A 26,729-nucleotide genomic window follows, 5' to 3' on the forward strand; every position below is an offset into this window, starting at 1 on the left:
ACTCTAGGGCAGCAATTAAAATTCTTTAAAAGGAGTATGATTAATATACCAAGGGAAGAGAGAAATGGAATCATAAAATGCTCAATTAAAGCCAGATAAGGTAGAAATAAGAGTGAAAGACAAAAGAAAATACACACACATGCACACATGAAGGAAAAGGCAACAAACAGAAAACAGAAATAAATATGGTAAATATTAATCCAATTATATCAACAATTTCTTTAAATGTGAATAATCAAACACACCAATTAAAAAACAGAGACTGTCAGGGTGAATAAAAATCAAGGCCCAACTAAACACTGTCCACTAAGAAATCCACTCTAAATATAAAGATACATTTAGTGTAAAAGTAGAGACATGGAGAAAGACATATCTTGGTATAGAGGCTGCTTTCAGGCAACAAACCTGAGCAAGGAAAAGCTGAGTAAGGTAAAGGGCCCACAGCAACCAGCTCACTGGTTGCAAGCTGAACGCAAACAGGCAATACCAACAGACTCATTTAGGGACCCACCTTGAAACAGCCACAGGCCCTAACTGACCAATTACACCAGGCACAGTTCTTAAGATTACCACAAAAGGGAAAACTCCATACATTCCCATTCTTCCTCACTCTGCCCTATAACTGTGGCCCCTCACCACCTCTTGGTTGCAGCAGTCTCTCCTTTGCTGTCCTACCGCTGCTCCCTTGGGGTATATTCAATAAACTTCTCTTTTGTTCTGCCTTGGGTGAATTTTTTCACCCCCTATGCTGCTGGCTCCCACCCAATTGGGACACCCCACATTTGGTAGCCCCAATTCGACTGGAGCATCCCACACATGGTAACATGAATCAAAAGAAAAATGGATTAACTATATTAATTTTACACTTTCTGAGCAAACTTCAAAGCAAGGAAAATTGTCAGAGAGAAAAGAGACACATTAGGTAATGACAACAAGGTCAACTAAGAAGACATACTAATCCTTAAATATATGCACCTCCTAACCACAGAGCATTGAGTTATGTAGGGCAAAAACTAATAAAACTGCAAGAAAATATAGACAAATCAGCTACTATACTCAGAGACTTGAATATCTATATTTTGGTAATTGATAGATACAGCAGGCAGATAATCATTAAGTATATAGTTGAAATGAACAGTACCATTAATCAACTGGATCTAATTGGCATGCATAGAATACATCATCCAACAACAGCAGAATACACATTCTTCTCAGACTCACATGGAAGATTCACAAGATAGACCATATTCCAGGCCATTAGACACATATTCACAGAAAAAAGAATAGAAATTACACAAAGTATGCTCTCAGACCACAATAGAATTAAACTAGAAATCAATAACCAAAAGATAGCTGGGAAACCCCAGAATATTTGGAGATTAAACAGCACTCATCTAAATAACACAAGACTTAAAGAAAAAGCCTAATTTTTTTTTTGAAAATATTTTAAACTGAATGAAAATTAAAATACAGCTTTTGGAAATTTGTGGGATATAGCAAAACCAATTCTTAGAGGGAAATTATAGCATTTGATACATAAATTATAAAAGAAGAAAGATGTAAAATCAATAATCTAAGCTTCCACTTTAAGAAACTAGAAAAGAACAAATTAAATGTAATGTAAGTGGAAGAAAGAAGTAATAAGAATTAGAGCAGAAATCAATGAAACTGAAAACTGCAAATCAACAGAGAAAAATCAATGAAGCCAAAAGGTGGTTCTTTGAAAAGATCAATTAAAATGATAAAACTATAGCCAGGCTAACCAAGAAAAAAAAGAGAAAAGATAACTTATCAGCATCAAAAATGAAAGAGGAGCCATCATTATAGATCCAATGACAGTAAAAAATAATAATCTTATAAACAACCCTATGCCCACAAATTTGATAACTTAGATGAAAGAGCCCAATTCCTCAAAAGACAGAAGGAGACATAAATAATCTGAATAGGCCTATATCTATTAAAGGATTTGAATCAATAATTAGTAACCTTCTAAAACTGAAAGCACCAGGCCCAGATGGTTTCATTGGTGAATTCTACTAAACATTTAAAGAAGAAATAATACCAATTCTCTATAATCTGTTCCAGAAAATAGAGGAAGAGGAAAGTTCCTAATCCATTCTATGAGGACATTACTCTAAACCAAATCCAAAGGCATTATGAGAAAGGAAAACTACACACCAACACCTCTCATGAACACAGATATAAAAAGCTTAACAAAATATTATCAAATAGAACCCAAGAATTATACTCTATAATTAAATAGGATTTATTCCAGATATGCAGGATTGGTTCAAGAATGAATTAATGTAACTTATCACAGCAAAGAAAGAAAAATCATATGATAATATTAATGTACATAGAAAAAGCATTTCACAAAATCCAACATCCATTCATGATAAAAAAAAAAAAACTCTCAGCAAACTAGGAATAGAGGGTGTTATGGGCTGAATTGTGTGCTTCCAAATTCACTTATTGAAGTCCTAACCCTAGTACCTCAGAATGTGACTACATTTGGAGATAGGGCATTTAAATAAAATAGGTACTTAAGACAAAAATGAGGTCATTACAATGGGTCTTAATCCAATATGACTGGTGTCCTTATATATGACAGAGACACAGACAAAAAGAAGACCATGTGAAGATACAGGGAGAAGTCAAACATCTACAAACCAAGAAGAAGATCTTAGAAGAAACCAGTCCTGCTGACACCTTGATCTCAGATTTCTGTCCTCCAGAAATCTCAAGGGATAGAGTTCTGTTGTTTGAGACACCCAGTCCATGGTCCTTTGTTATGGCAGCCCTAGCAAACTAATACTGATGGGGAACTTCGTCAACTTAATAAAGAACATCTATAAAAAATCTACAGCTAACATCATACCTAATGCTGAAAAACTTGAGTCTTTCCCCCTAAGATCAGAATCAAGGCTACATGTCCTAAGTAATGCAATAAGATAAGAAAAGGGCATAAAAAGTATACAGACTGGGAAGGAAGAAGTAAAACTGTACACAGATAACATGATTATTTATATAGAAAACTCCAAAGACTCAACAAACAAGTCCTGGAACCAATAAGCAATTATAGCAAGGTTGCAGGACATTGGCTTATCAAATGTAACTAAAGGCACTGTGTGTACGGGGGTCGGGGCGGGGGGGGGGGGCAGGGGATACCTGGGAAACTTCTTTACCTTCTGCTCAATTTTTCTGTAAACTTAAAACTGCTCTAAAATATAAAGTCTATTATTTAAAAAGCCAATGAGACCTATAACACCTTCCAAGTCTATGCACACAAAAAAGAGAGGATTCCCAGAAAACTTTCCCTCTTAAAAAAAACAGAAATAAATGAGCTGCAACCCCTGGAACTTCTGCACTGCAACATGGTGCAGCAATGAATGCAAAAAAGGGAAGAAACAACAGCAAACTCCCAGCACAGCAGCTACTGAGCTCTGCACAGTGAAGGCAGAAAAATGTGTCATCAAAGATGGAAGTGTGGTTAATGACAGCAGAAAGGAGGCAGCTGGTCACAGAGTAGGTACTCAATAAATATTTATGTGTTTAGCATAGTGAGACATTAAAATGGATAATGTGGACTGAGGAAGAGCCAGTTGGGAGAAAGAATGCGAAGGTATTACTGAGTCTAAGATAGAGACATCAGAACAATGACTGTTGGCTGAGGACTTCACTGGTAAACATGAGGCTGTCCCTAGTTTCTAATCTTGTAATTCACACTGGGCTTAGGTGTGCAGTGTGTCAACTCCATAGAGTTCATTATATAGCTTGGTTTCAACGTTTTTTTTTTCAAGCAATCCATCACTGTGTTTTAAAGTCCTACTGCATTAAAAAAAAAAATAAAGTCCTACTGCTTTTTAAAAGTAAATACAAACCAGAAAAACCTTCAAATATAGTTAAATAAAAAAATTCTGAACCTAATACCCAGCTTGGGCTGGTAGCAAAGGAGAATGAAATAGATATTTATCATGCTTTAGACCTACTGAATCCAGTAACAAAAGAACACAGGTGGTGTGAACACAGAATGCATATACTGTTATACCCAGCAGTTAATATATGTGGAACCTGCCCGCCCTCCCTCAGATGATGGGTCTTCTGAGACAAAACCAAGCCCATGTTGAACAATGATCTCATGCTAACTCCTGAAGCATCCCGTTCAAATCATTGACTTTGGAAGTCAGAAACTCTGCCTTCCAGTGCAATTACTAAATCTAATCACATATATTCACTCTCTCAAGGGGTCCTGACTGGCAGTAACAGCTTGGTTATTCACAATCAATGAAATTAATGCCACTATTTTTATAACATGAAAAAACTACATGAAAATAAGCCTCCAGGCTGTGGACCTTGGTCAAAGAAAGAATAAAAATAAGAGCAAAGGATAAAGTATGTAAATGAATTATTAGACAAAGAGTCATTTTAAAGTCTCACCAAGGCTGTGCCTTGGGGTCCTTGTTATTCCAAAGTGATTCTGTGCTCCAGATCACCTAGAAGGAAAACGTCATTCAAATAAAAAAAAAGGTTCCTTTACATGAAACTGTGTATTTAACTGGCAACATATAATTTCATTTAAAAAAAATTAGGAGCAATTGCTGCTAAAGCCATTTCAGGGACAAGGGGAGGGGAGGATCTGTCAGCACTGTGGGAACAAAAAAAATGATGTGCCACCAAGCTTTATTCCAATCATTTGCTTCATAGTTAAGTTTAATTACACATTACACACTGTCCTGTAATTATGTCGCTTGGGAAACTGCCAATTTCCCCCTTGAAATGTTAAAAGTTCCTTAATTTATTTTCAAGACTCAGCATTGCCTCCATCAGCACTCTGCCTTAGTGCATGTAGGATACTCGGTCCCCATTCTCTTTCAATGCTGGCTGGTGGGCACCAAGAAGCTGACATACAGTGAGGAGGGCTGACCATGCTTAGAGCCCCCCAAAACACTGGTCTGGTGTATTTATAATAAGATCTGATGACTTTTTTTTCCTTAAAATTTACAACTGGAGAATTTGAGAAACATGCCTATTCCTTTTGCCTGCCCTTGGGAGGCTGAAATTTAAGTCCTTTATTCTCAGCAAGAGAGAGATGGGACATTAATCAAACACAACTTTATGGACTGGGAAAGGGAAAAAGCAAATAAAGTGGTTTGAGCACCTATTGTGCGCCAATAATGTATTCAGAACTTCACAAAGGTCACTGCAGACCACCAGTATCAGTGATCACTAACTCAAGTCCCTCAGTACAAGGCAGATAACTAGAATGCATGAAGCAGCCGGGCGGAAAAGAATAGAGTTCTGGGGCTCGTGGCTATTTGAAGAGGGAATGCATGCCCTGCCTACAGGCAATTCAAATTCTCTTCCCTTTAAAAATACTGTGCCGGTTGAGCAAACACATCCACAGGCTCATCTGAACTGTAGCTGTGAACCCTATATGAATCTATAAACCTCTAAAGGCCACTAGAAGCAGACTACTTGGCTTTATATTCAGCTCTGGCATCTTCTTAGCTGGGTGATCTCAGGCAAACAACCTAACTTCTCTGTGTGTCAGTTTCCTCATTTGTAAAATAGAAAAAACAACAGTGCTGACCTCACAGAGGTGTTGTGAAGGATGAATAAATGTGCCTGGCATAGTTGTCAGCTCATGGCAAGCTCTGTGTTTGCTATTCCAAGTACCCTCTCACGCAGGAGAGAGAAGTCAAAAGCAGTTTCCCCAACGTGGCTTTGTGTCTCAGCAGACAGAGAGATCTATATATTGGAAGAAGAGGGTACAGGGGTCACCTTATCTTCCCAACTCGGGGAGGACTAAAGGGAAGATTACAAATAATGTATGTTAAGTACTCCAAATATGTAAAGGTTTCAAAAATGGTAGCTTTTCTTATACGAGGTCATCTCAGAGCATTTTCTTATCAGTACTGCCTCTACACCCAGACCTCCGTCTCAGTGGTGAGGTAGGGACTAAACCAATATTTCTCCCAACATTTTTTTCAAAGTATTGTTTACTTTGTATGTATCATGAGGAAGAAGAATCCATTTAAAGGTTTTGGAATAGTGTAAATACACGTTACATTTTTCATCTGTTAAAAAAAATGGCTGTAATAAAAGAAGCTTGAGAAAATAATTCTGAAGGACAAATATCCATCTTTTCCCATAATCAAATTTACTTGACATATAAATATTTCTGCTCTGATTTGGTATAATATTAGAAACATACATATGCCCTGGCTCAAAACCGCATGAAACCATTGTAATTAATCTTATTTTTAAAGGGATTTCTATTCCTACCCCCCTACCTCAGGAAATCCATTATCTTCTAGCATCATCACCCAGTGTGCAAACATATTCTAATTGGATGAGATGCTCATCATAAATTATGAGGGATGTTGAGGCAAGAATTGTAGGGTACATAAAGAACAAGTAGTTTCTAGTGTCCACTCGTAATTTTGTTACTAGAAGCCTCAAGATTTTATAAATTCTGTGTTAGTTGCGTAACAGCTTCCTTAAGAAAACATTTTATTTATGACAAACAACACACTAAAGAAAACATACAAGAGGGGTCGGGTTTGTTCTAGTCCACACTGACCCAACACCAGACTATTTCTCTAACAAGTAGTGCCGCTGCTGAAAAGTAGGTCACTGGGAAAGAAAGCAAGTCCTAAGTGATTCTGATGTGGTTAACCAGTATGATAATTTATATAAAATGGTGAAATGTTTACCTGCTCAGTATATTGTGGAAAACTGCAAAGAACTATCAAGTAAAGGTTCTGGGACTTGGTAGATGGACCCAGGATAGATCACATCTAAAAATCCAGAAGGAAACAAGAAAAACCCCAAGGGGGAGAAGAATAAGAAAACACAATAAAACAATCTCTACTCTCCGTTTGCTTGCTATTCTATTTTCTGATATCTAAGAACGAGACTTTGCCTTTTTCGTTGACCACCATATCCACTGTGCATGGCACCACGATGGCAGATGGTAGGTGTTTGATAATATTTCCTGAATGAGTCAGTGAATGAATAAATGTAAATGTTAAAAGAAATTTCTCTTCCTTTAGTTAGATGCTTTTTAGCATCTAAGAAGATGGGCTGTTTTTCTTTTTTGTGTGAATTTTTTTCCTCTGAAAAAAATGGAAGCAATAACAGAAATATCTCATTTGCATGCATTTGGCTTTTATTGTTGCACATTTAAATAGCTTATCTGACGTCTTTAGGGCCTGGGATTAATGCACAGCACGCGTCTGTCTGGCTGTAATGCCAAGAGGGAGACAGATGACTGACAATAGGTTCTGAAGTTCCCCTGATCTTCTAAATGTCACTTCTCATGTCACTAGACTGAAACTTACAACCACATCTGAAATCTGGAAAGCTCTACAGTGATACCTTTGCCAGGCTCATTTATTCCTTTAAATACCATCATTTGAGGCTCAGTCAAATATTCAGTAATATGACAACATATAGGAAAAAGCCTTAGTTTTCAAAGGATTTACAATTTAATAAAGACAATGTGATGCTGTATACAAACTTTGTAGTTAAACATAAAGTAATGTACCCTCTCTTACTTTTAAGGGGGACTTTCTGATTATACTAGATCTAGGAAGACCCTAAGTAAATACAAACACTTCCTTAATGGCATCACCAACTTTCTGTGTCTTCTAATCATTTGTCTTAGACTGTCCTCTTTTCCTCCACTTCAAGAATAGCTTTCTTGTGTCCACCACACCCCAAGCCCAGAGACAAGAAACTTCAGACTGGAAAATGCCTGAAACTTGAAGGCCAAAGACCTAAGTTTAAGTTTCCCTTAATATTGGCTATTTGACCTAACCAATGGAACTCTGCACCTCTCTAGATCCCAGTTCCTGAATCTATAAAACAGTGGTTAACAATGCTTACCCCATAGGCTTTTCTTGAAAACTGAGCTAATCTATGGAACATGTCTTATATGCTACCCAATCCACTTTAGGTACACATTTACTCGGATTAAATGGGATGACAAATGGGACCATGCAAGACTGAACTGAAACCACTCTTTCCTTTAGGTGCAGCATGTCTTAGTATTTTTGATGATCCTACTTCTTCCTCAGACCTGGCCATTACATGTTTTGGAGGCCTGAGGTTTCCTCATCATCATTTCCTGCTTTGTGGCTCAGTCTTGGCTCCCACAATGGCCAGCATGAGTCTTGAACCAAATGTAAAACCAAGTCATTTTGGGGTTTCCCACTAGCTCCCAATAAATAATTAAATAAAAGAATATATAAGTCCAAAAGTTTTATTTCCAATGGAGTCACTAATTTTCTTTCTTCGAAGGTATTTAGATTTGCTACTCCAGGGAGGGGATAAAAAGCAAAACAAAACAACAACAAAAACCAAACACATTCAGTTTTATACCATTATCCTGTCTGTGAAAAAATGACAGCAGGATCATAGGAGGGAGCCAAGTGCTACCCCCTACCTCCCAGAGAGAGAGAGCTGTGGTGGGGAGAACTGGGTAATGAAGCATCTCCAGAAAAGGTAAAAGCAATTATGCCCAGGGAAAATAAGACCCAGAAGTCTGAAATCATTCTATGCCTCCATATTTTACTCCAGGCATAGTGGGATGCTCAGATTTGCAATTCTTCCTTGTGTTCTGTGCCTGTCCAAGTGTGGGGTAATTCAATTACATCCAATGCTTCCATTAGTACACACTTACAAAGTATATTTAAATAATACACAAGAAACCAGGTTGCCCATTAATAAAGCCAAGTTGTGAAATTATACTTTTATGTAATTGCTAAAAGGAACAACGCCCATGATTCTCAGGTGATAAAAATGAATTAATCCTTGGCAAGAGACCATTTAAATAAAAACTAGAGAAATTCCTTACTCAATTAACAAGAAACTATTAAAAATCTACTATGTGCCTGGTACCACAAGAGGTAGGCTTGTGGGGCAGGGGTAGTACCCAAAGTGTCCTGAACTCTGTTTAGAAAGGTTATCCTAGAAGCTGGCATAGAAGATGGGTACAAAGATACCAGATTTCAGCTGGAAGGCCACTGAGATAATATGGCAACAATCTAGATGAACAAATTAAAGGGAATGATCAAGCTTAAGGATGTAGAATATACAGAATGTGGCGTCTACACGGGTTTGAGCTCTCCTGCCCATACCTCATTGCCTACTAGACACATCCAGCTGGACAGATGTCCTACATGCATATAAGGGTCTGGGCATCTCCAAATGACTACCCCTACAGATCTGCACTCTCTGTCTCATTAATGGCACTACCTTCCTTCCATTCACTCATGCCAATCATCTTTCTCTTCTTCTTCCTCTTCCTCAGAGAAAGTCCAGTTTATTTTAGCTCCAAAATAATTCACTCAAACTGCTTCTCCCCAGTGCCACTGTCACTACCTTAGTTCAAATCACTCCCAATTTTTATTTTTGTCTCTAGTCTTGATTTCTCACATTTGTTTTCTGGTAATAAGATGATTTTTCTAAAATTAACTTACATCATCTTTACTTAAAACACTTCAGAAATTCTTCAATTCCTTCAGGCTAAAGCCCAAACAAACACCTTAATACGGCATAAACACCTTAATACACCTTAATACCCACCTTAATTAGGGTCCCTAATGAACTAGCCCACATGTGTCTCAAACCATATCGTATTAACCACTCTGTTTTAGCCATACTATACTATTTTTGGTTCCCTAAAAAAGGCACACACCTTTACATGCTTGTTTACACGTTTCCCTCCACTCAGACTTGCTCTCCATGCCCTCTGACCTTCACCTGATTAACTGCATTATCCAAGTGGTCTTAGTGCAGAAGCCACATCCTCCAGGAACCTTTCCAGACTTTACCCCCACATCTGTGTTGGTGACTCTCCTCTGTATCCCCTCCCTTTCCAATCAAAATACATTCTAAGTAGCTCAGAAAGTGACTGGTATTTAACTCTTCACCCCGCCTCTCCATCTCTAGACAGTAAACTCTTCAACGACAAGACTCATGAGTGACATGTTCCTTGAGGATCCCCATCACCTAGCTCCTCGCTGGGCATTTGACAGTTACTCAGTAAACATGTGCAGACTGAGTCACTGAGAAGAAAAAAGGTCTACAGTTGAGTTCTTGGGATTATGTACATTAGATGGACAGGCAGAGGGAGAGAAAGCTACCAGAGATACTAAGAGAAATGGACAAGGAGAGAACCAAGACAGACAATACTGGCTCCAGGCAAAAAGAAAGAACTGATCAATGGTAAACAGTGTCTAGTGTCAATAGAAGGACAGATGAAATGGAGGAAGGGGGAGCTGTTCTACATTTGGCAGGAGAACAGTTTCTAGAAAGTGATGAGTGGAAGCCTCATTGAAAAGGTGCAAAGTATTCAAATTGAGTGGCAGATGATTAGAACAGAGGGCAAGAAGACAACTCATAAAAATACAAATACATAGTGTCTGAGGAAACATGATAGCTGGAGGGGGGGTGTCAAGGGCAAAGAGGAAATACATATGTATGCGCCTGTATGTGTGTGTGTGTATGTGTGTGTTACAATTCCTTTTAAAAATCTCAACTGTAAATCAGACTAGCAAGTGAATGGTGAGGCTATATTCAGGTACAGAATAAGAGTTTAATGAATGAAAGATATAAATAATAAGTGAATAATTGTATTCAGACAGGAGATTTACCTGGCCAAAAACAAAGCAAATTTTTATCAAAATATAAACTTATTTTTAAAAAGAATCTATTTCTGTATTTCAGAAGAGAGCATTCAACTCATAGATCAAAATTTAGTTAGCTGTCTAAGATGACTATTTCTACCTTCTATACTATTATTTCACTATCATTATGATAACTTTTTTCATAGTCACCCCCAAAACTTCCTTGCAGAAGTCCTTGGACTTTATACGATCCCCTAGCCCCAGTCATTCATGCAAATAGCTTTAGCTTTCCAATAAGGACTTAATGCCCCAAAGTCAGATGATATCAGGAAAGTGACACTTCTGAGAAAATAACAGACATCTTAGTTATAGAAGTATAAATATAGATATTATCAGATATAGACATTGTCTAATCAGTAAAGAAAAGGGGATGTGGACAAAAAGGGCCACATTTTTCTTTACAAATAGGTTTTTCTTTTAAGTCCCTATCAGATGTAAAGTTCTTTCAGATTGCCACGTATTAAGTTTACTTGTAAGAGTTTAGAGACTGCATTGAGGAAAATGGGCTTCAAACATTAAATCACTTTTCATGAGACATAGGCTTCCTGTGCACTCAGCATCAATACACTCTAACTTTAGAAACATTCATCTACAATCATTAATCAGTTAATGCTAAATTCAACTTCTATTTGGCTTCTCCTTTTCACACTCAACTCTCCAAGGCTATACTATATGGCACCTCAAAAATATTAATTTATTTACTGTGAGTACAGATTATATTCCTAGTAAGGAATCTGTGCAATAAATATATACACACATAAGCCAAATTAAACTTCCATGAGCAAATAATTTTCCTATGAAGGACTGCATTTCTGACCAAGCACCTGATCCCAAACCTTTCACAGGAATGCATAACATCTTTTACATAATCATATTATAAAGAATATTTCAGTATAAATCAAAGCTTGTCAAACTGCATATATAGAAAAACACATAAAGTTAAAATATAGTGCCTACAGGGAACTCAGAACCTGGCATGACTTTTTTCAAGGGGGCTGCTACTGGGTAGAACAATTTTTCACTGTGCGGACTGTCCCATGTATTATAGGTTTTGGCCAGTCATACCCCATTGACATAGTAACTAGCATTGAAATCCACACACACATTTCCAAATGCCCCTTGGGGGAGTAGCACTCCCTTGTTTGGGGAAGAACTTTGAGCCTAGACAAAAGGAACTGCCCACATTTACATCACTAGATAATGCCAGGTCTTGAACCCCGGTCTCCTGAAAGCCAGTCCCATCAAGAGGGATCCAACACAGAATGTCAGAGTAAAGACTCATCTTATTCTAGTGTCAGCCTTATTCTTTCTGCATTAAGCAATTCACTCATCAAAAATTTTCTAAGCTGAGATCTAATCATAATTTTAACTATTCACCAATTCTCTTGTCACATTTATTCATATCTTCCCCCATCTCAGCCTTGGATGAGGATGCCTCCCTGTCGCTGAATCTGGACTCCTCTCCCTGAGGACAGGGGATAGGTGTCAGCACAAACAGTGCATCCAGTGGAGCAGCCCTATGTCACTGTCCCTAGGCTCCTGTTCTTTCACATTTAGCCCTTCCCACACCTGCACTGCCCACTCAGCAGGTGGCATCTTCTAGCTTCCTTATGCCTCACCCACAAAGGAGTTTCTCCTGGTAGCTGGAGTTTCACTAGTTTGTTAAGAAATAGGAGAGAAGGCATTTCTTTTCCCTCCCCATCTCTCACATTCTTTTCTTTCTTTTTGTTTATCTTATTGTGTCTCCAGCCTTGGATTGAACGGAAACAGAACCAGAGAGAATCCTTGGTCTCTTTTCCAAAAAGCAGAATAAGCCTAAGAGATCTTTGCTAAAGTTGGGATTGTGCAAGTTTTGAGTAGATGGTTCATTTCTCTTTATTGTTATTTAAGTCTAAGAATTTTTGTCATAATTCACTGCTGAACTATATAAGACATCATTTTTCGGTAACTATTGTGTGTTTTTTTTTTAGATGTCATCATGTGAGAACATTTAAAAGTTAAAAATCCTGATTTCAGGGCCCCTAGTGATTTCATTTAATTTTAATACTTACTGAGTGATGAAAGGCAAAAGACTGGAGACACACATCTAAAGGTAACCCACTCCATATCTGTAAGTCTGAAATTCAAAGTCAGTAGGAGACCTACATCAACTAAAAGATGCTACATGCTTACCCGGATGTAGGCATCCTGGTGGTGCTTGGCAAAGTACAGCATATTGTCCAGGGCTAACATCCCAGGAGGGGTCTGGGTAAAGTCCATGGCAGGGTTGACATGATTCTGTGGTTAAAACAAAATGTTTGATCAGGTTAATTCTTCAGCAGATTTCACCAACCACCAGAAGTCTGGTTTCTCTTCTCAAGACCAAAGTACCACCAGCCCAGCTCCAAATAATCAAGTAGGATGACATTTTTTATCTTCATGTAAACCTACATAAATTTATCATTTTGACTTTGATACATTAGATTTTCATAGACAGAAATAACATTTAAAATGTTGGTATCGGCCAAGTAATTTCTGAGGGTTAGCACTAGTTTGTGTTTCACATGGATTATCTAATAAACAGGCAACAGGCATTATTATTAGCCCCACTGTATGGATGGGCCACTGCCACTCAGATGAGATGAGAAACTTGCCCAGGGCCTCACAGCTTTGATTTGGCAGAGCAGGCGATGTCTTGTTTGGACAATATGTCTCAGCATGCTTTTGTTCCTACTTTGTTCCTACTTTGTTCTCTACCACTGGTTTATAAGTTGAATGCATTTATTTTGGTACTGCTAGCATTTAGACTTTACATAGCCTGAAAAAAGTTTATTTGAGAAAAATGTAGGCTAATCAATATTAGCTGCCATGAACACGGTCTGGCCAACAAAGGAGAGTATGCCAAATATGAGAGGAAAACATGACATTTACTTCAGACCTATTTCTAGCATTGGTCTGAGTCCATTCCAAAAATAAACACAGGAAAAGGAAATCAAATGACGAAAATTAGCTCCTCTGAATCCAGTTCGAACAACCCCCCAAAGCTATGTCAGTGAAGCTGTCCAGGCAGAAGGTCCCCACGGCTCAAGGGTCATCAGTCTTGTTTGAATTGTGATCCCAGCATCCTCTCGAAGCCTCCTATCAATCACACTGAGGGTATCAGATACAGCACTGCTGCTCTCAAGAAGTCTTACAGTTAAGAAACAGTGAGTTTATTTTTAGGATTCTTTTAAAGAAACATACAGCTATTTCACAAACAGTCCCAGTAAAATAATGCCTGCTACGTATCAGGCATTATGTAAAGGACCCTGCATATGCTAACTCGATTCCTCGCAAAACTCCCACAAAGTAGGTTCTATTATTATCTTGCTTTGAAAGACAAGGAAACAAGCTGAGCATGAGTGGCTTACCCTATGTTTCAGAGCCAGTGTGTGGCTGGGCCAGAATCCGAACTCCAAGTACAGGCTTTTAACCAGGATTTTAGTGCCACATCATTGGTCCACTGGACACCAGTAGGGATTTCACAAAGATGACCAATGCAGGTCCTCAACTACTTCAGTCCTCCTCAATCAAATTATTCACTCAGGCAAAGTGGGCCAGCCTGTGATCCATCCTTTTTAATAAAAGCTATAATTTGTCTATCCCTCCCAGACATAACAGACCCAAGTCTCTCATGCTCAATAAACCATGCCCTATTGTCTCCCACAAATAGGCTCTTACTAAACAAAAGCCAATTAGAAAATTGCCTTTTATTTCCTCTGACTTGCCCTAAATTATAAAGCATCACTGTATTTTAGATGAAAAAAAAATTTGTATTTATGGGTGAACTAAGTGCTCGCTCATTCTTTCTCTCTCTTTCTCTCTTAACTGCAGGTATCATTTTCTCAGTTTCCCTCTCCTTGAAATGCTTGTTTCCTTTTTCTCTTTTGGTTTTAATAGCCAATGAAATGACTCTACAATCATGAATGTTGATAATGAAAAAAGTATAAGAATTATACTGCCAAAACATTTGAAAGCTTTCTAAACTGTGACAAAAATACTCTGAGAATCTAGCAAGGCCAACAGTTCCCCTAACTCCTTTCTTATTTATGAGGTGCTCTGGATACAGATTTATTTTCTTTTCTTGTTCCATGTTAGTTTTTTCCACCTGTCTTGAAATGGAAGCTGCAAGAGCTTTGATAAATAGCTTGAAATTTTCCCTTGTTTTACTGCAAAGCCTGTGTACCTCTGTACATCCTTCTGAGATGCCATTTGTTAGTTCCTGTAGAAGCGCTGCTCCGTGAATCACATCAGACAGCTCTCGGCCCCCAGAAAAAGGAGTAGTGTCTGCCTCCCCTTCCAAAGCACCAGGAATTTTCACTTTGGGAAAATGGTACCAACCAGTTGAAGAAAGCACAGTTTACTTTATAGTGAGCATTCTATGGGGTGTTTGGGTACAGAGTTCCCAGAGATCTGGTTCTCTTCTGTTACCCCCATGCCAGGTTTTTGGCTGAATTATTTGATTCACACATCCAAGGAAAGGTTCCAGGTCTAAGACAGAGAATCTTCCAACCTGTTCCAGGCCATACACCAAGGCCAGTGGAGAGCTGGAATGGACTTCAAATATTATCTGGGCTGGTAGCATTATTTTATAGATGAGAAAACTGAGCCCTGGTGGAGAGCAACAATGCTCAAACTTGAGCAGCCATTCAAATCTCCTGGAAGGCTTGTTAAAGCACCAATTCCAGGTCTCACCCAGAGTCTCTGATTCAGAAGGGTTGGAGTGGGTCTGAGAATCTGAATCTCCAAACAAATTCCCAGGTGATGCAGATGCTGCTGGATGGGAACCACACATCGAGCCCTGCCAGTGGCTGAAGTGGCTCATTTCAAATAACACAGGCAATACAGCAGAATAAGATCTAGAATCCAGATCCAATGATTCCTCAAATCCCATGCAACTTCTTCTACAGCACACTTTGAACCCACTAGTTCCAAAGTACAATGCATTTTAAATATACTCAATGCTTATCTGTTCTGTGCTTTGGCTTCTCATTGAGAAAACAGACTCCTTTATTCAGAAAAAAGTAATTATAATTTAGAAGCCTCTCGCTTCTTCTATTGCTCAAATTTCTAACTAAAATAAAATGCAACGGTACCTCCACAGGGGGGTAGGGAACTGTCATCAGTCAATATTTTCTACTCCCAAATGCTTCTGGTTGGGGAAGCAGGGCTGGCACCAGCCTGAATGATTTTTAAATGATCTGTGTTTTTCAATTACCAATGCCATGCTAGTCCTTCATTAGTGTGGATAATAAAGAGATGATTACAATAATACTTGCCAGATGGCATATCGTGGGAAAGCCTTTGAGAATTTAGGAGTTAATATTTGTGCTATACGAGTGTCTACGTTTGCTGAACAAATATAGCATTAAAAGCAACCTTTAAGACAAATCACATTGAGTGAATATTCAGTCTACAAAAAGTCATCTCAAGGATACTTTGTGTGGCTGGTAGTTTAAGGTCATGGTCTGCAAGTAATCTGACTAGTACAGCAGATTACTTGGGAGGTCTATCAAACCACTTGCCTCCCACTCCTCACCTCTCACCCAGGAGCCTCACAACAGGCTCCCTAGAAGTGCAGTTATCAACCCTGGACACACCTGATGAAAAATCCTGACGTCCAGGCTGTACCCCAAGTGGGTTAAATGAGAAACTCTGTGGGTAGGAACAAAGCAACTAGATTTTTAAAGCTCCCCAGATGATTCCAATGTCCAGCCAGGGTTGAGAGCATGTTCCTAAATCAGTGGGTCTCAAATTTGAGAATGATCAGAATCTCCTAGAGGGTCTGTTCAAACAGATTGCTGCCCATCCCTTGCCCCCGTTGCTGATTCAATACGTCTGGGGTGAGGCCCGAGAATTTGCATTCATAGAAGGTCCCAGGCATTGCTAATGGTTGCTAGGCCATATTTTGAGAACCACTGCTCTAAAGTCACAGTAACCCAATGCAAGAAAGAGTGTTTGAGGAACTTATATCCACCGGCCAATGGAGTTAGAACCTGGATTCCCTGTACCAAGTGTTTGGTTAGGCAGAGACTTTATTGAAATGCCTGCTCTGGTGGGGGGGGGGGGGGTCATGGAGGCCCCACAGCTCTATCACTTGACTACTTCACATATTTATCTAAGGAGGCTCTCAACAGCATCTGACTTTGTGACCCCCAACATAAACAAATGTTCCAAAAAGTTAGAAGCAGCTTCTAGAAATCTATGGATCCTGGCCCTGGTCTCTCTCCATTAAATTCTCAATAGTTGGGATGAATACAGAGAAGACGCCCTATCAAATCTGCCTTACAAGTGGGCAAGATGGCAAATACGCTGAGGAGCAGAAAAATAACTGTGACCAGCTGGGACTGGTACTGGTGGGCATCACGCCAGGCACTCCAAATGTGGGATTTCATTTAATCTTCCTGACTACCCAGCGAGGGAAGTATAATGAATGAGGTCAACGTTATCCAGCTTTTCCTACAGATGAGGGTCAGAACCCCTGAGTTATGCAAGATCATGGCTAGTAAGTGGCAGAGTCACCACTTCAGTTCTGTAGCTTTTTTTCCTATTTAGGTTCGAAAGGTCTTTGGAGAATAGGAAGATAGGCCCCATTAGCGAGAAGTTTAATCACAAAAATGTAAAGTCCTGTAATTTTTTTTTTAATTCAAGCACATATCTACAGAATGAGGGAAATCTGGCTTATGAATAATTCATCAGAGTCCAGCTCCTCATCATTAAAATTTGATTCTTTTAAGTAAAACACAAAAGATCTGCATGGAACAAACACCCAGTAAGATGCTAAGAGTTCAGGACAGCAGATCCTGAACTACCTCGCTTCCCCACTGTAACTCCCTTTCAGCTGCACATTCTCTTCTCCTTACCTACCCTCTCTAATACCTCTGCTGCCCTCTGTCACTCTGTTCCCTGACGTGCTGCCTCCTGCCCTTCTGCCCTTCAACCTGGCCACTTCCCCTGGTTTGAGAAGGCCACCCTCATCATTCGGATGATGGACCCTGATTCAACTGAGCTCTAGGACCACCTGAAACCACTAAACGTGCCCCCTCCCAGGAACTGTTCTGAATCCTAGGAGAGTTCAAGACCATTGATATTACCATGAACGAGGAGTTAGAGTTGGCAGTAAGTCCAAGAAGAGTCAATTTCCCATGGCAGTCAGAAGTATCTCACAAACTGGGTTTCATTAACCCACAAAAGGAGCACAACAAGAAGAACAAAGGAGGTTGCACAGACTGGGCCCAAGTCAGGGCACATCTGGCACATAGGCACACACTTCTAGCACATACACAGCGAGCCAGCTCCTGACACATGGGAAACTGTGCATAGAAAAGTGGCCAGAGAAAAGCAAAAATGTCTAAACATAAGGCATATCAGAAAGGTTGGGGGGTGGGGGAGACTTCAGATATTTAGCACGGGGAGAAGAGAAAGGGTTGTGTGGTGTGGTGTTGGAGGTGGGATGGGCATTGTGGGTTGAACTATTACCTCTGTCTGCAGGCGTCTGAAGGATGAATATTATTCTGTGCAGCTAAAAGAAAACAGGATTAGCTGAGAAGTTCCTGTCCTTAGAAATACTGAGACAAGGGCTGAGTGTACAGGAAGAGTGCTGTGGGGACAACCAAAGGTCAGAGGATTGTAGACAAGGACCTCCCGATGCCTCACAGCCCCTGCTTCATTCTCCCTCTCATCAAATAACATTGGCATCTATGACTATGCAAGGCACGAGGGGCCTGACATGATCTGCTTCATCCAAAGATGGATTTAAAATGAAATGGTCTTTGAATATCTCTGTTGTACACCTAAAACTAATATAACACTGTTTGTTGACTATACTTGAATTAAAATAATTTTTGTTTCTTTACTCATTTTTGAGAGAGACAGAGAGCGCAAGTGGGGGAGGGGCAGAAAGAGACAGAGAGAGAGAGAGAGAGAGAGAGAGAGAGAATCCCAAGCAGACCCCACACTGTCAGCACAGAGCCTGACATGGGGCTCTAACTTGTGAACCGCGAAATCATGACCTGAGCCAAAATCAAGAGTTCGATGCTTAACCAACTGAGCCACCCAGGTGCCCCTTAAAATAAAACAATTTTTAAAAATAATAATAATAAATAAATGAAATGAAATACTACTTGCCTTCAAAAAATTTCCATCTCAGGAGTTATCCAAAGTCTTTACAATACACATTTTTTGAAATACACACATACACACACACACATGTACATACACACTCATAAATAAACCCATACGTGCACACAATGGAAGATCACACCAAAAATTCAGGATTTAATGCAAATTTACTTAGTTAAAAATGACTCTTAAGAGGTCAGAAAAAGCCATGCACTGCCATGTGTACAATTCAGAAAAATCTGGGTTTCCTCTCACTTCATCATTTTGAACAGGCAGAGTCGAGACTCGCTGAATAAAAGGATAAGCGTGAATAGTTTATTTGGAATGTTGATTCAACAGTCAACACAAAGAATTACCATAAAAACTCAATTAAAAATGCCTTGAGAATAAATTTCCTTTAAAATGAAGCTGGTTATGGTTTTAAAAAAAAAGCCTTCATGAATAATGAAGTAATGCTGTCAAGGTTTATAAAGATATCTGCAATTTTTCTATGGAGCTGAGCACACAGGATTCTGAACAATCCAAGCACCGTGGCTCACACTAGTGACTCCCTACTGGTTCTTCCCTCCAATTCCGGCTCATTTTTTTTTTTACCACTTTGTTCAGAACCCCCTTTTCTCTTCTCCTTTGTCGCTTTAAAACAGGGCATGAACTAGCACCAGCCACGTAGAGCGGGTTTCTCTATCTCTCCTCTTCACCCAGGAAGAGCACAGGGGAAAGGTCCACCAGAGGACACAGAACGTGTGCTACCACAGCCCCAGAGCAGCCCTAGCTCATCGGTCAGGAAGCCTGTTTCCCTGGATTCCAGCACAACTCTCCAAGCAGCCTTTGGAAGGCAGCTCTTTGCCATGATGGAGCCAAGTGCTGATGAAGCCACAGCTGCTACAGACGGATTCCCAGGAGGTCAAAGGGAGGCAAGGGCTGTATGCTGCCACCCTGGCCTCCTTCAGGGCCAGCACTGCACAGCCCTAGAATAGAGATGGTGATGGTGGTGATAACAACTCTAATTGTGGGGGCAGCAGCTAACACACACAGTACTTACTTAGTGGGTGCTAAGGGCTATACGGAGCCAGAGGTTATGACAGCCCAGGGGCCAAATTGGGTCCACCCCTTACTTTTTTTTTTTTAAATATTTATTTATTTATTTGTTTGTTTGTTTGTTTATTTTTAATATAATTTATTGTCAAATTGGCTAGCATACAGTGTGTACATGTGCTCTTGGTTTTGGGGGTAGATTCTCGTGGTTCATCGCTTACATACAACACAAAGTGCTCATCCCAACAAGTGCCCTCCATGCCCATCACCCATTTTCCCCTCACCCACTCCCCCATCAACCCTCAGTTTGTTCTCTGTATTTAAGAGTCTCTTGTGGTTTGCCTCCCTCCCTCTCTATAACTATTTCCCCTCCTCCATTCCCCTATGTCTTCTGTTTAGTTTCTCAAGATCCACATATGAGTGAAAACATATGATATCTGCCCTTCTCTGACTTATTTCACTCAGTATAATACCTTTCAATTCTATCCGCGTTGCTGAAAATGGCATGATTTCATTCTTTCTCATTGCAAAGTAGCATTCCATTATATATATAAACCACATCTTCTTTATCCATTCATCAGTTGATGGACATTTAGGCTCTCTCCATAATTTGGCTATTGTTGAGAGTACTGCTATAAACATTGTGATAGATGTGCCCCTGTGCATCAGCACTCCTATATCCCTTGGGTAAATTCCCAGTAGTGCTATTGCTGGGTCGTAGGGTAGTTCTATTTTCAATTTTTTGAGGAACCTCCACATGCTGCCACTTACATTTGCACGGTTGTGAGTTTAAAGGAAGTTTTGAATCTTGTTTTTAATCAAAAGAGGAATAATAATCATGACATGTGAAAATTACATGAAATTCAAGTTTCAACACATAAAGCAAGCTTTGTTGGAACACAGCCATGTTCATTTATTTACATATTCTGTGGCTGCTTTTGAATATGGCCTGCAAAGCCTAAAATATTTCCTACCTGGCCTTTTACAAAAAGACTTAGCCTACCCCTATTCTATGCATTTTGTCCTCAAGGCAACCCTTTGAGTTAAGAAAATCAGTCCCTCCTTCTTAACAAAAGTTAAAAAGCTCAACTAAAAAATAAATGTAAATGTTTTTGCTCCCTAGACAGCACCATGGCTCCTTTGTAAATGTTCCATGCTTTACTTACCTGGATAAATATGGTTAATTATTTTCAAGATTCCCAAGGACAAATTCTATTATGTTGAAAAGAATGTTTTCAGTAGTCTTAAACTCATGACTCAATGCCCCACCCTAGTGTCTTTGGGCCCTTCTCCCCTCCTAACCACAGACAAACCTTGCAGTGGGCCTTTGATATACTCGGATATAGAAGCCTGCCTGCAATTTTCATCTGTTAGGAACCTGGATTGTGGCTGGTACGTGTTCTTCCTCTCTTTGATGCAGCTCTCATAAATGGCAAAGTCTGGCTTTAAAATTTGGAAGACTATGGTCTCTTTTCCGCAACAGAATAAGTAGAATTCTTATGCCCACTTTAAAAGTGAAGAAACAGAAGCATAGTGATGTTAAGTATCTTGCCATGTACATACAACCATCTTGCTAGGATTTGTACCCAATAGTCCAGTCATGTTTTTTTTTCTTTTAGAGAGAAAGCACTCCAGCAGGGGAGAGGGGCAGAGGGAGGGAGGGAGGGAGGGAGGGGGAGAGAGAGAGAGAGAGAGACAGAGAGAGAGAGAAAGAATCTGAAACAGGCTCCACCTCAGTGTGGAACCCAATGTGGGGCTTGATTCCACGACCCTGGGATCACGACCTGAGCTGAAATCAAGAGTCTGATGCTCAACCGACCAAGCCACCCAGGTGCCTCCAGAACTCATGTTCTTAACCAGTATTCTAAAAGGAGAAATGGATAACTACACAATGGTAAAAAAGAATCACTTGATAAAATACCACACAGCCCTTAAAAATTGTGTTCACAGAGACTTAGTTATTGTAAGTGTAAAAAATAAGAATATAAAATATATATTGTAGTCTGTGTAAAATTTCTACAGTTGTATATATTCCTTGGCAATGTGTATTTTATCTAGAATACTCTCTCTGTATTCTCTCTATATATATACACATACAGTATATATACATTAGCAATATCAAGATATAGACTTAGCATGTAATTAGGAATTTTTTTAAATGCTTCTAAAAACTGGAAGGAAATTTACCTAAGTACTAATAGTAATTATTTGTGGTAGTGGGAAGATGGAATATTTTTTCTACCTGTCAATATTTTTCTTATTTTCTCTAATGAAAATGCATTGATTTTTACTTATATTTGATTAGAGGTGTGTCCACTATTCTCTAGCAAAAGGGAACAGAGGTCATTATGCAGAAGAACATGAGAAACAGTTTGAATTCTTGTCCTTGGACCCTGCTGAAAACTCTCTGCTGAAGCTTTCCCCGTAGATCAGTATCCAGGTATGCCAGAGGGATGCACTGGGCAGAAAGACTCAGCTCCACCTGCCCAAGTAAGCCCTATGCAGGTACGTGTATGGCCTAGATCCACAAACAGCATTTCAGACACTGTGAGATGAGAAGGGTTTCATTCAGATGGAATAAGCCAGGAATAGGTCCTGTCTGATCCAAATTCTCAAAACCAGGGGCAATCTCAGGTCCTGAGGCCTCTTGAACTTGGGCCATTTCAGGGTGTTTCCTCAATATGCCGGCCCTGCCAGGGTATAGTTCTCTGGGCTTAAAGGACCCACCTCATTTATCCCGACCCTATTAAGCCAGCACCAGCTAGAGCCTGACAGTTCACACCACACCTCACAGTTTGTTAGGGGACTGTACTAGTCACTTCACCACCAACTGGACAATCCTAGGTCAGCCGCAGGTGATCACTTATAAATGTTGGCAGTTGGACAACTATATTATCTTGATGAAATTTATCAGCTCTAAAGTTCTCTGACCTGTAAATGTTTAGGGTTCCCCAAACTTATTGTGTTAAACTGACATCCAACCATTTTTGACCTACAAAAATGGTATTGAACATGGTTCAACCTAGTAACAATTGAGCTAAACAGATGCATTCACCCCCAGGGATCTTGAAAGTTCTTGAAAAGAGAGTCTCCTTATTTTAGAGAATAGTTCCAAAAGGAACTAGCTGGAGCTGAGGTTAAAAAGATCAAAGGTGTTACACAGTTTTGGTTTAAAAATCAGTACTGAAATTAAATTTTTAAATAAACATAAACGTGCATCTTGGGCCACACCTCCTTCTTCTATGAAATCAGCAAATACCAGGGAGGAATTATCTCTCCTCCTGGGTGTCACTCATCATAGCCAGTACAAATGCAGGCCACCCTTTGGTCTGGTTTCGCCCCTATAAACCTGCTCATCTGCGGAGTGACTGTGACTTTCTCATTCCTGAGAATAAGGACCTGATAAATAGGAATTCGACACCATTACCAACCAGAGAGGCAATAAACTCTGTAAGAGGATGAGGACTATTGGAAATGTTAGGTAAATAGCATGTGAATACCAAGTTGCCCCTAACCTTAGCAAACAGATTAGAGAGAATTAAAAACTACTGTCTTAAAAAAATAAAATAAAGTAAAAAAAATAAAAGCTCTTGTCTGTCCTTGTGAGCCTAATGTGCTCCAGGAACCTTATCTGGAAGCCCCTCCCTACACACATACACACACATACATACATCTGCAAGGTTCTCCAAGGGGGAGGGTAGGAGAAACTGGAACTAACTCCTTAAAGTCTAACTTATTTTTTGGTAGTTATTTTACGAACTTCAACTTCCTCTAATAACTGGGTACTTTGGGAATAATACCTCCCAGAAAAATAACTTAAAAAATAGATACATGGCTTTAAACTGACGCTGTTATCACTAAATGCTATTTGTGAAGAAAATTTCACTCAAAATACCCACAACCATTTTCTCAAAGTACAAAAATATGCAGGGAAATAATACACATTTGCACCCTGACAAGACAAGGGAGAGATGGAAGAGGGACAGACGGGAAGAGGGTTGGATGTCAAGTGAATCTGTAATTTCTTGTCTTCTCAAGAGTCCCCCTCCCAAAATAAAGATGTTCAAAGAAACCACAGCAAAATGTTAGAAGCTGTTAAATCTAAGTGGTGTGTGTGTGGACACAAAGGCCTTTTAGATTTTGCTGTTTTTCTCTCATCAAAATATCCCATAATTAAAAGTTAAATTTAGAAAGTCTGCATTTTATTAATCTTATTTGACCCCAGCAAATGAAAGTAGGTTAATCACTTTAGGGCTCTGCACCTTAAATATTATGGAATAATACAATGTAAGATCAAACGTAGTTGTTGCCAGAAATGCAAATGGGTGCTTGCGTCTGGTATTACTTTTATACTGATTATGCTATCTTTTTCCCCTGCTGTATGCTGGCATGTGAAGGAGAACTGAAATATATCCTCAACAACGAAAGAGGAAGCACAGAATTAAAGAAGACCCTCAGATATCAGTTTTTGTATTACCTTTTCGTGAAATTCAGTAGACTCCTCTGTTTTTCTCAGATAAGGAATATTAATAGGAACATTTCAATCCTGCACAAATGAATCTTTCTTGAACAGACTCAGTGTGTATACGGGTAGTTTTTGTAAAACCATTCTGAACATATTTCTATAAAATCCTCCCTTGTCTCCAAAAGAGCCTGATTTGCTCTCCTATTCCCCATTTTGCAGTCAAGGATCATTTTTTTTCCGACATGAAGGAGTTTTGCCGACTTCTCACATGTCAGACACCATGCAGAGGGAGCAAAATGGGTCTGCTCATTCACAAAGCACTCATTCTTCATCTGTAAGCTGGCAGAGGTAGTACCTCCCTCAGTGACCCTGTGTGTAGGGGGTGGGAAGGGAAAAATGAAGGAATAGCTCAAAGGAAGTACAGCCACCCCTTCCCCTAAAAGATCCCAGAGACGCCCACCCTGGAGAACAGTACTGGGAGAAAAGACTGCCTGGTTCTTGTGCCCATGATGTTCATGGGGCCTATAAGTGGCCTCCAGATGCTCCCCCACCCCGACCTGGCTCTGCACAGATGGGAAAGACTCTGGTCCTTCATGCCCAGTAGCACTCTATCAGGAAAGAGCCTGACTAACCACATAGGGCTGAACAAGCATACGTAGGGGGCAGCAAAGCATGGGGATAAGCAGCTCAGACTTGGAGAGACTAACCCAAATTCCAATGCAATCTTCAACATTAGCTGATGTTCTTAGAAGAGAAATGTCACCAGAGCACCTGGGTGACTCGGTCGGTTAAGCACCCAACTTCCGCTCAGGTCATGATCTTTGGCTCAGGTCAGGGCTTATGGGTTCCAGCCCTGCATCGGTCTCTGTGCTAACAGCTCAGAGCCTGGAGCCTGCTTTGGATTCTGTGTCTCCCTTGCTCTATGCCCCTCCCCCGCTTGTACTCTGTCTCTCTATCTCTCTCAAAAATAAGTAATAAAACATTAAAACAATAAAAATAAACAAGAAAAGAAATGTCACCTTTCTAAAACCCACTTCTTCACCTGTGACGGTATAGGTATTGCCTCCTTCAGTGGCCTGGTATGAAGCTCAAATGAGATAACATATAGTAGAAAACGCCTTGAAAAGAGCCTTGCACCAGGTAAGCTCCAGGGAAATGGCACCTGGGAGTTATTCACTTTCCATTGAGAGTGGCATCAATGTCCTCTGCTACCTTCTGCCAGAGCTTCAAGTTCAGAAATCCTAGTCTTTATTGTAGGCCTGGTTGCCCTGAGGACATTGACTGACCTTGAGTTCTTAGGTATTAGCCATCACTAATTGAAGTCTGGCTTTCTCACTGGTTCCATGGTTCTGATTCCCTGCACTACTCTCAGCCCACACTTAGTTCTCGATCTTGCCAGCATTGTGCTAAAGAGCCCATCTTACTGACACTGCTAAGCCATCCCCCTGCCCCTGGATCAGACGTCAACTAACTAAAGAATTAAAATGTCCCCAAAAGATGCTGGAGGATATTTGACCTTCTCCATTTTCTTGCATTCAAGCATGGAAATTTTCAGTCCCCTACTGGATGGTAATGTGTTCTATTTATAAGGACTTCTGGCAAAGAAGAGTCAATAGCTTTTCTCATTTTTCACTCATTTGTACATTCAGCAACATTTTACCTGACTTCCAGGTGCTAAGTTATATAAGATAATGCAGCCTTGCACTTTGAGTATTCTGTTGCCTCATAATGGCTTAGGGATACCAAATAGGTGATCAATGCAATACTCAAATACATAGGAAATTTTGTCTTCACTGATGTGTGTGTGTGTTTCACTGATTGGCATCTGCTGTGAAGGCTGCCACCAGGGCATTCTAGAAAACCCTGAAGTAATCAAATGAACATATATCCAGTTAAACATGATGTCATCTTCCACACCATTTCAATAGAGGGAGCATTTGTTAATGGATAAGGAGGCAAACAGAAGAAAAGGAGAAAAGGAGAAAAATGGGACTGAGGGAGGAAGGAGAGAGATAATAAAAGAATAATTGGGGGGGGGGGACCCAAAATAAGTGAATTTAATGTCTGATAACTCCCCGAAGGACAAAGGTGATAACTCCAGGGAATCACTACACACATGGATGAGAGCTGAGGAGACCCCTCTCCTGGTTCTAATGGAGGAAACCCCAGCATCTTTGTCTGTGGGCACTCCTGCACCCCTAGGCTGCTTTCCTGGAATGCTGCTCACCATTCTGTATATAATCCCAGCTCTGGCTGAAATCCCATAATTCCTTACACAAGCCCAGCTCCAGCTCCTGAAGCTTTTTCATCCACATGAATACAATCATTTGCTAATCACATTGGAACCACTGGATAAAGGCTAACTCATGCATGGTCTCAGCAATCTACTTTTGAAC

The 26,729-nt window shown here is 39.9% G+C and overlaps 1 protein-coding gene across 7 annotated transcripts in view; it reads right to left on the minus strand.

The window, feature by feature from the left end:
- ELMO1 (engulfment and cell motility 1) overlaps window positions 1-26,729 on the minus strand; it is a 536,725-nt gene that overhangs the window by 263,916 nt on the left and 246,080 nt on the right. For all 7 annotated transcript variants that reach the window (XR_006298577.1, XM_043589269.1, XM_043589266.1 and 4 more), the window contains one exon: window positions 12,867-12,971. Coding sequence is in view for 6 of the 7 variants with exons in the window: in XM_043589269.1 (XP_043445204.1) it covers window positions 12,867-12,971 (105 nt within the window). In the remaining variant the exon portion in view is untranslated. The remainder of the gene's footprint in view (window positions 1-12,866; window positions 12,972-26,729) is intronic.

The sequence above is a fragment of the Prionailurus bengalensis genome, chromosome A2 (genome assembly GCF_016509475.1).
Source record: "Prionailurus bengalensis isolate Pbe53 chromosome A2, Fcat_Pben_1.1_paternal_pri, whole genome shotgun sequence".
NCBI classification, from domain to species: Eukaryota; Metazoa; Chordata; class Mammalia; order Carnivora; family Felidae; genus Prionailurus; species Prionailurus bengalensis.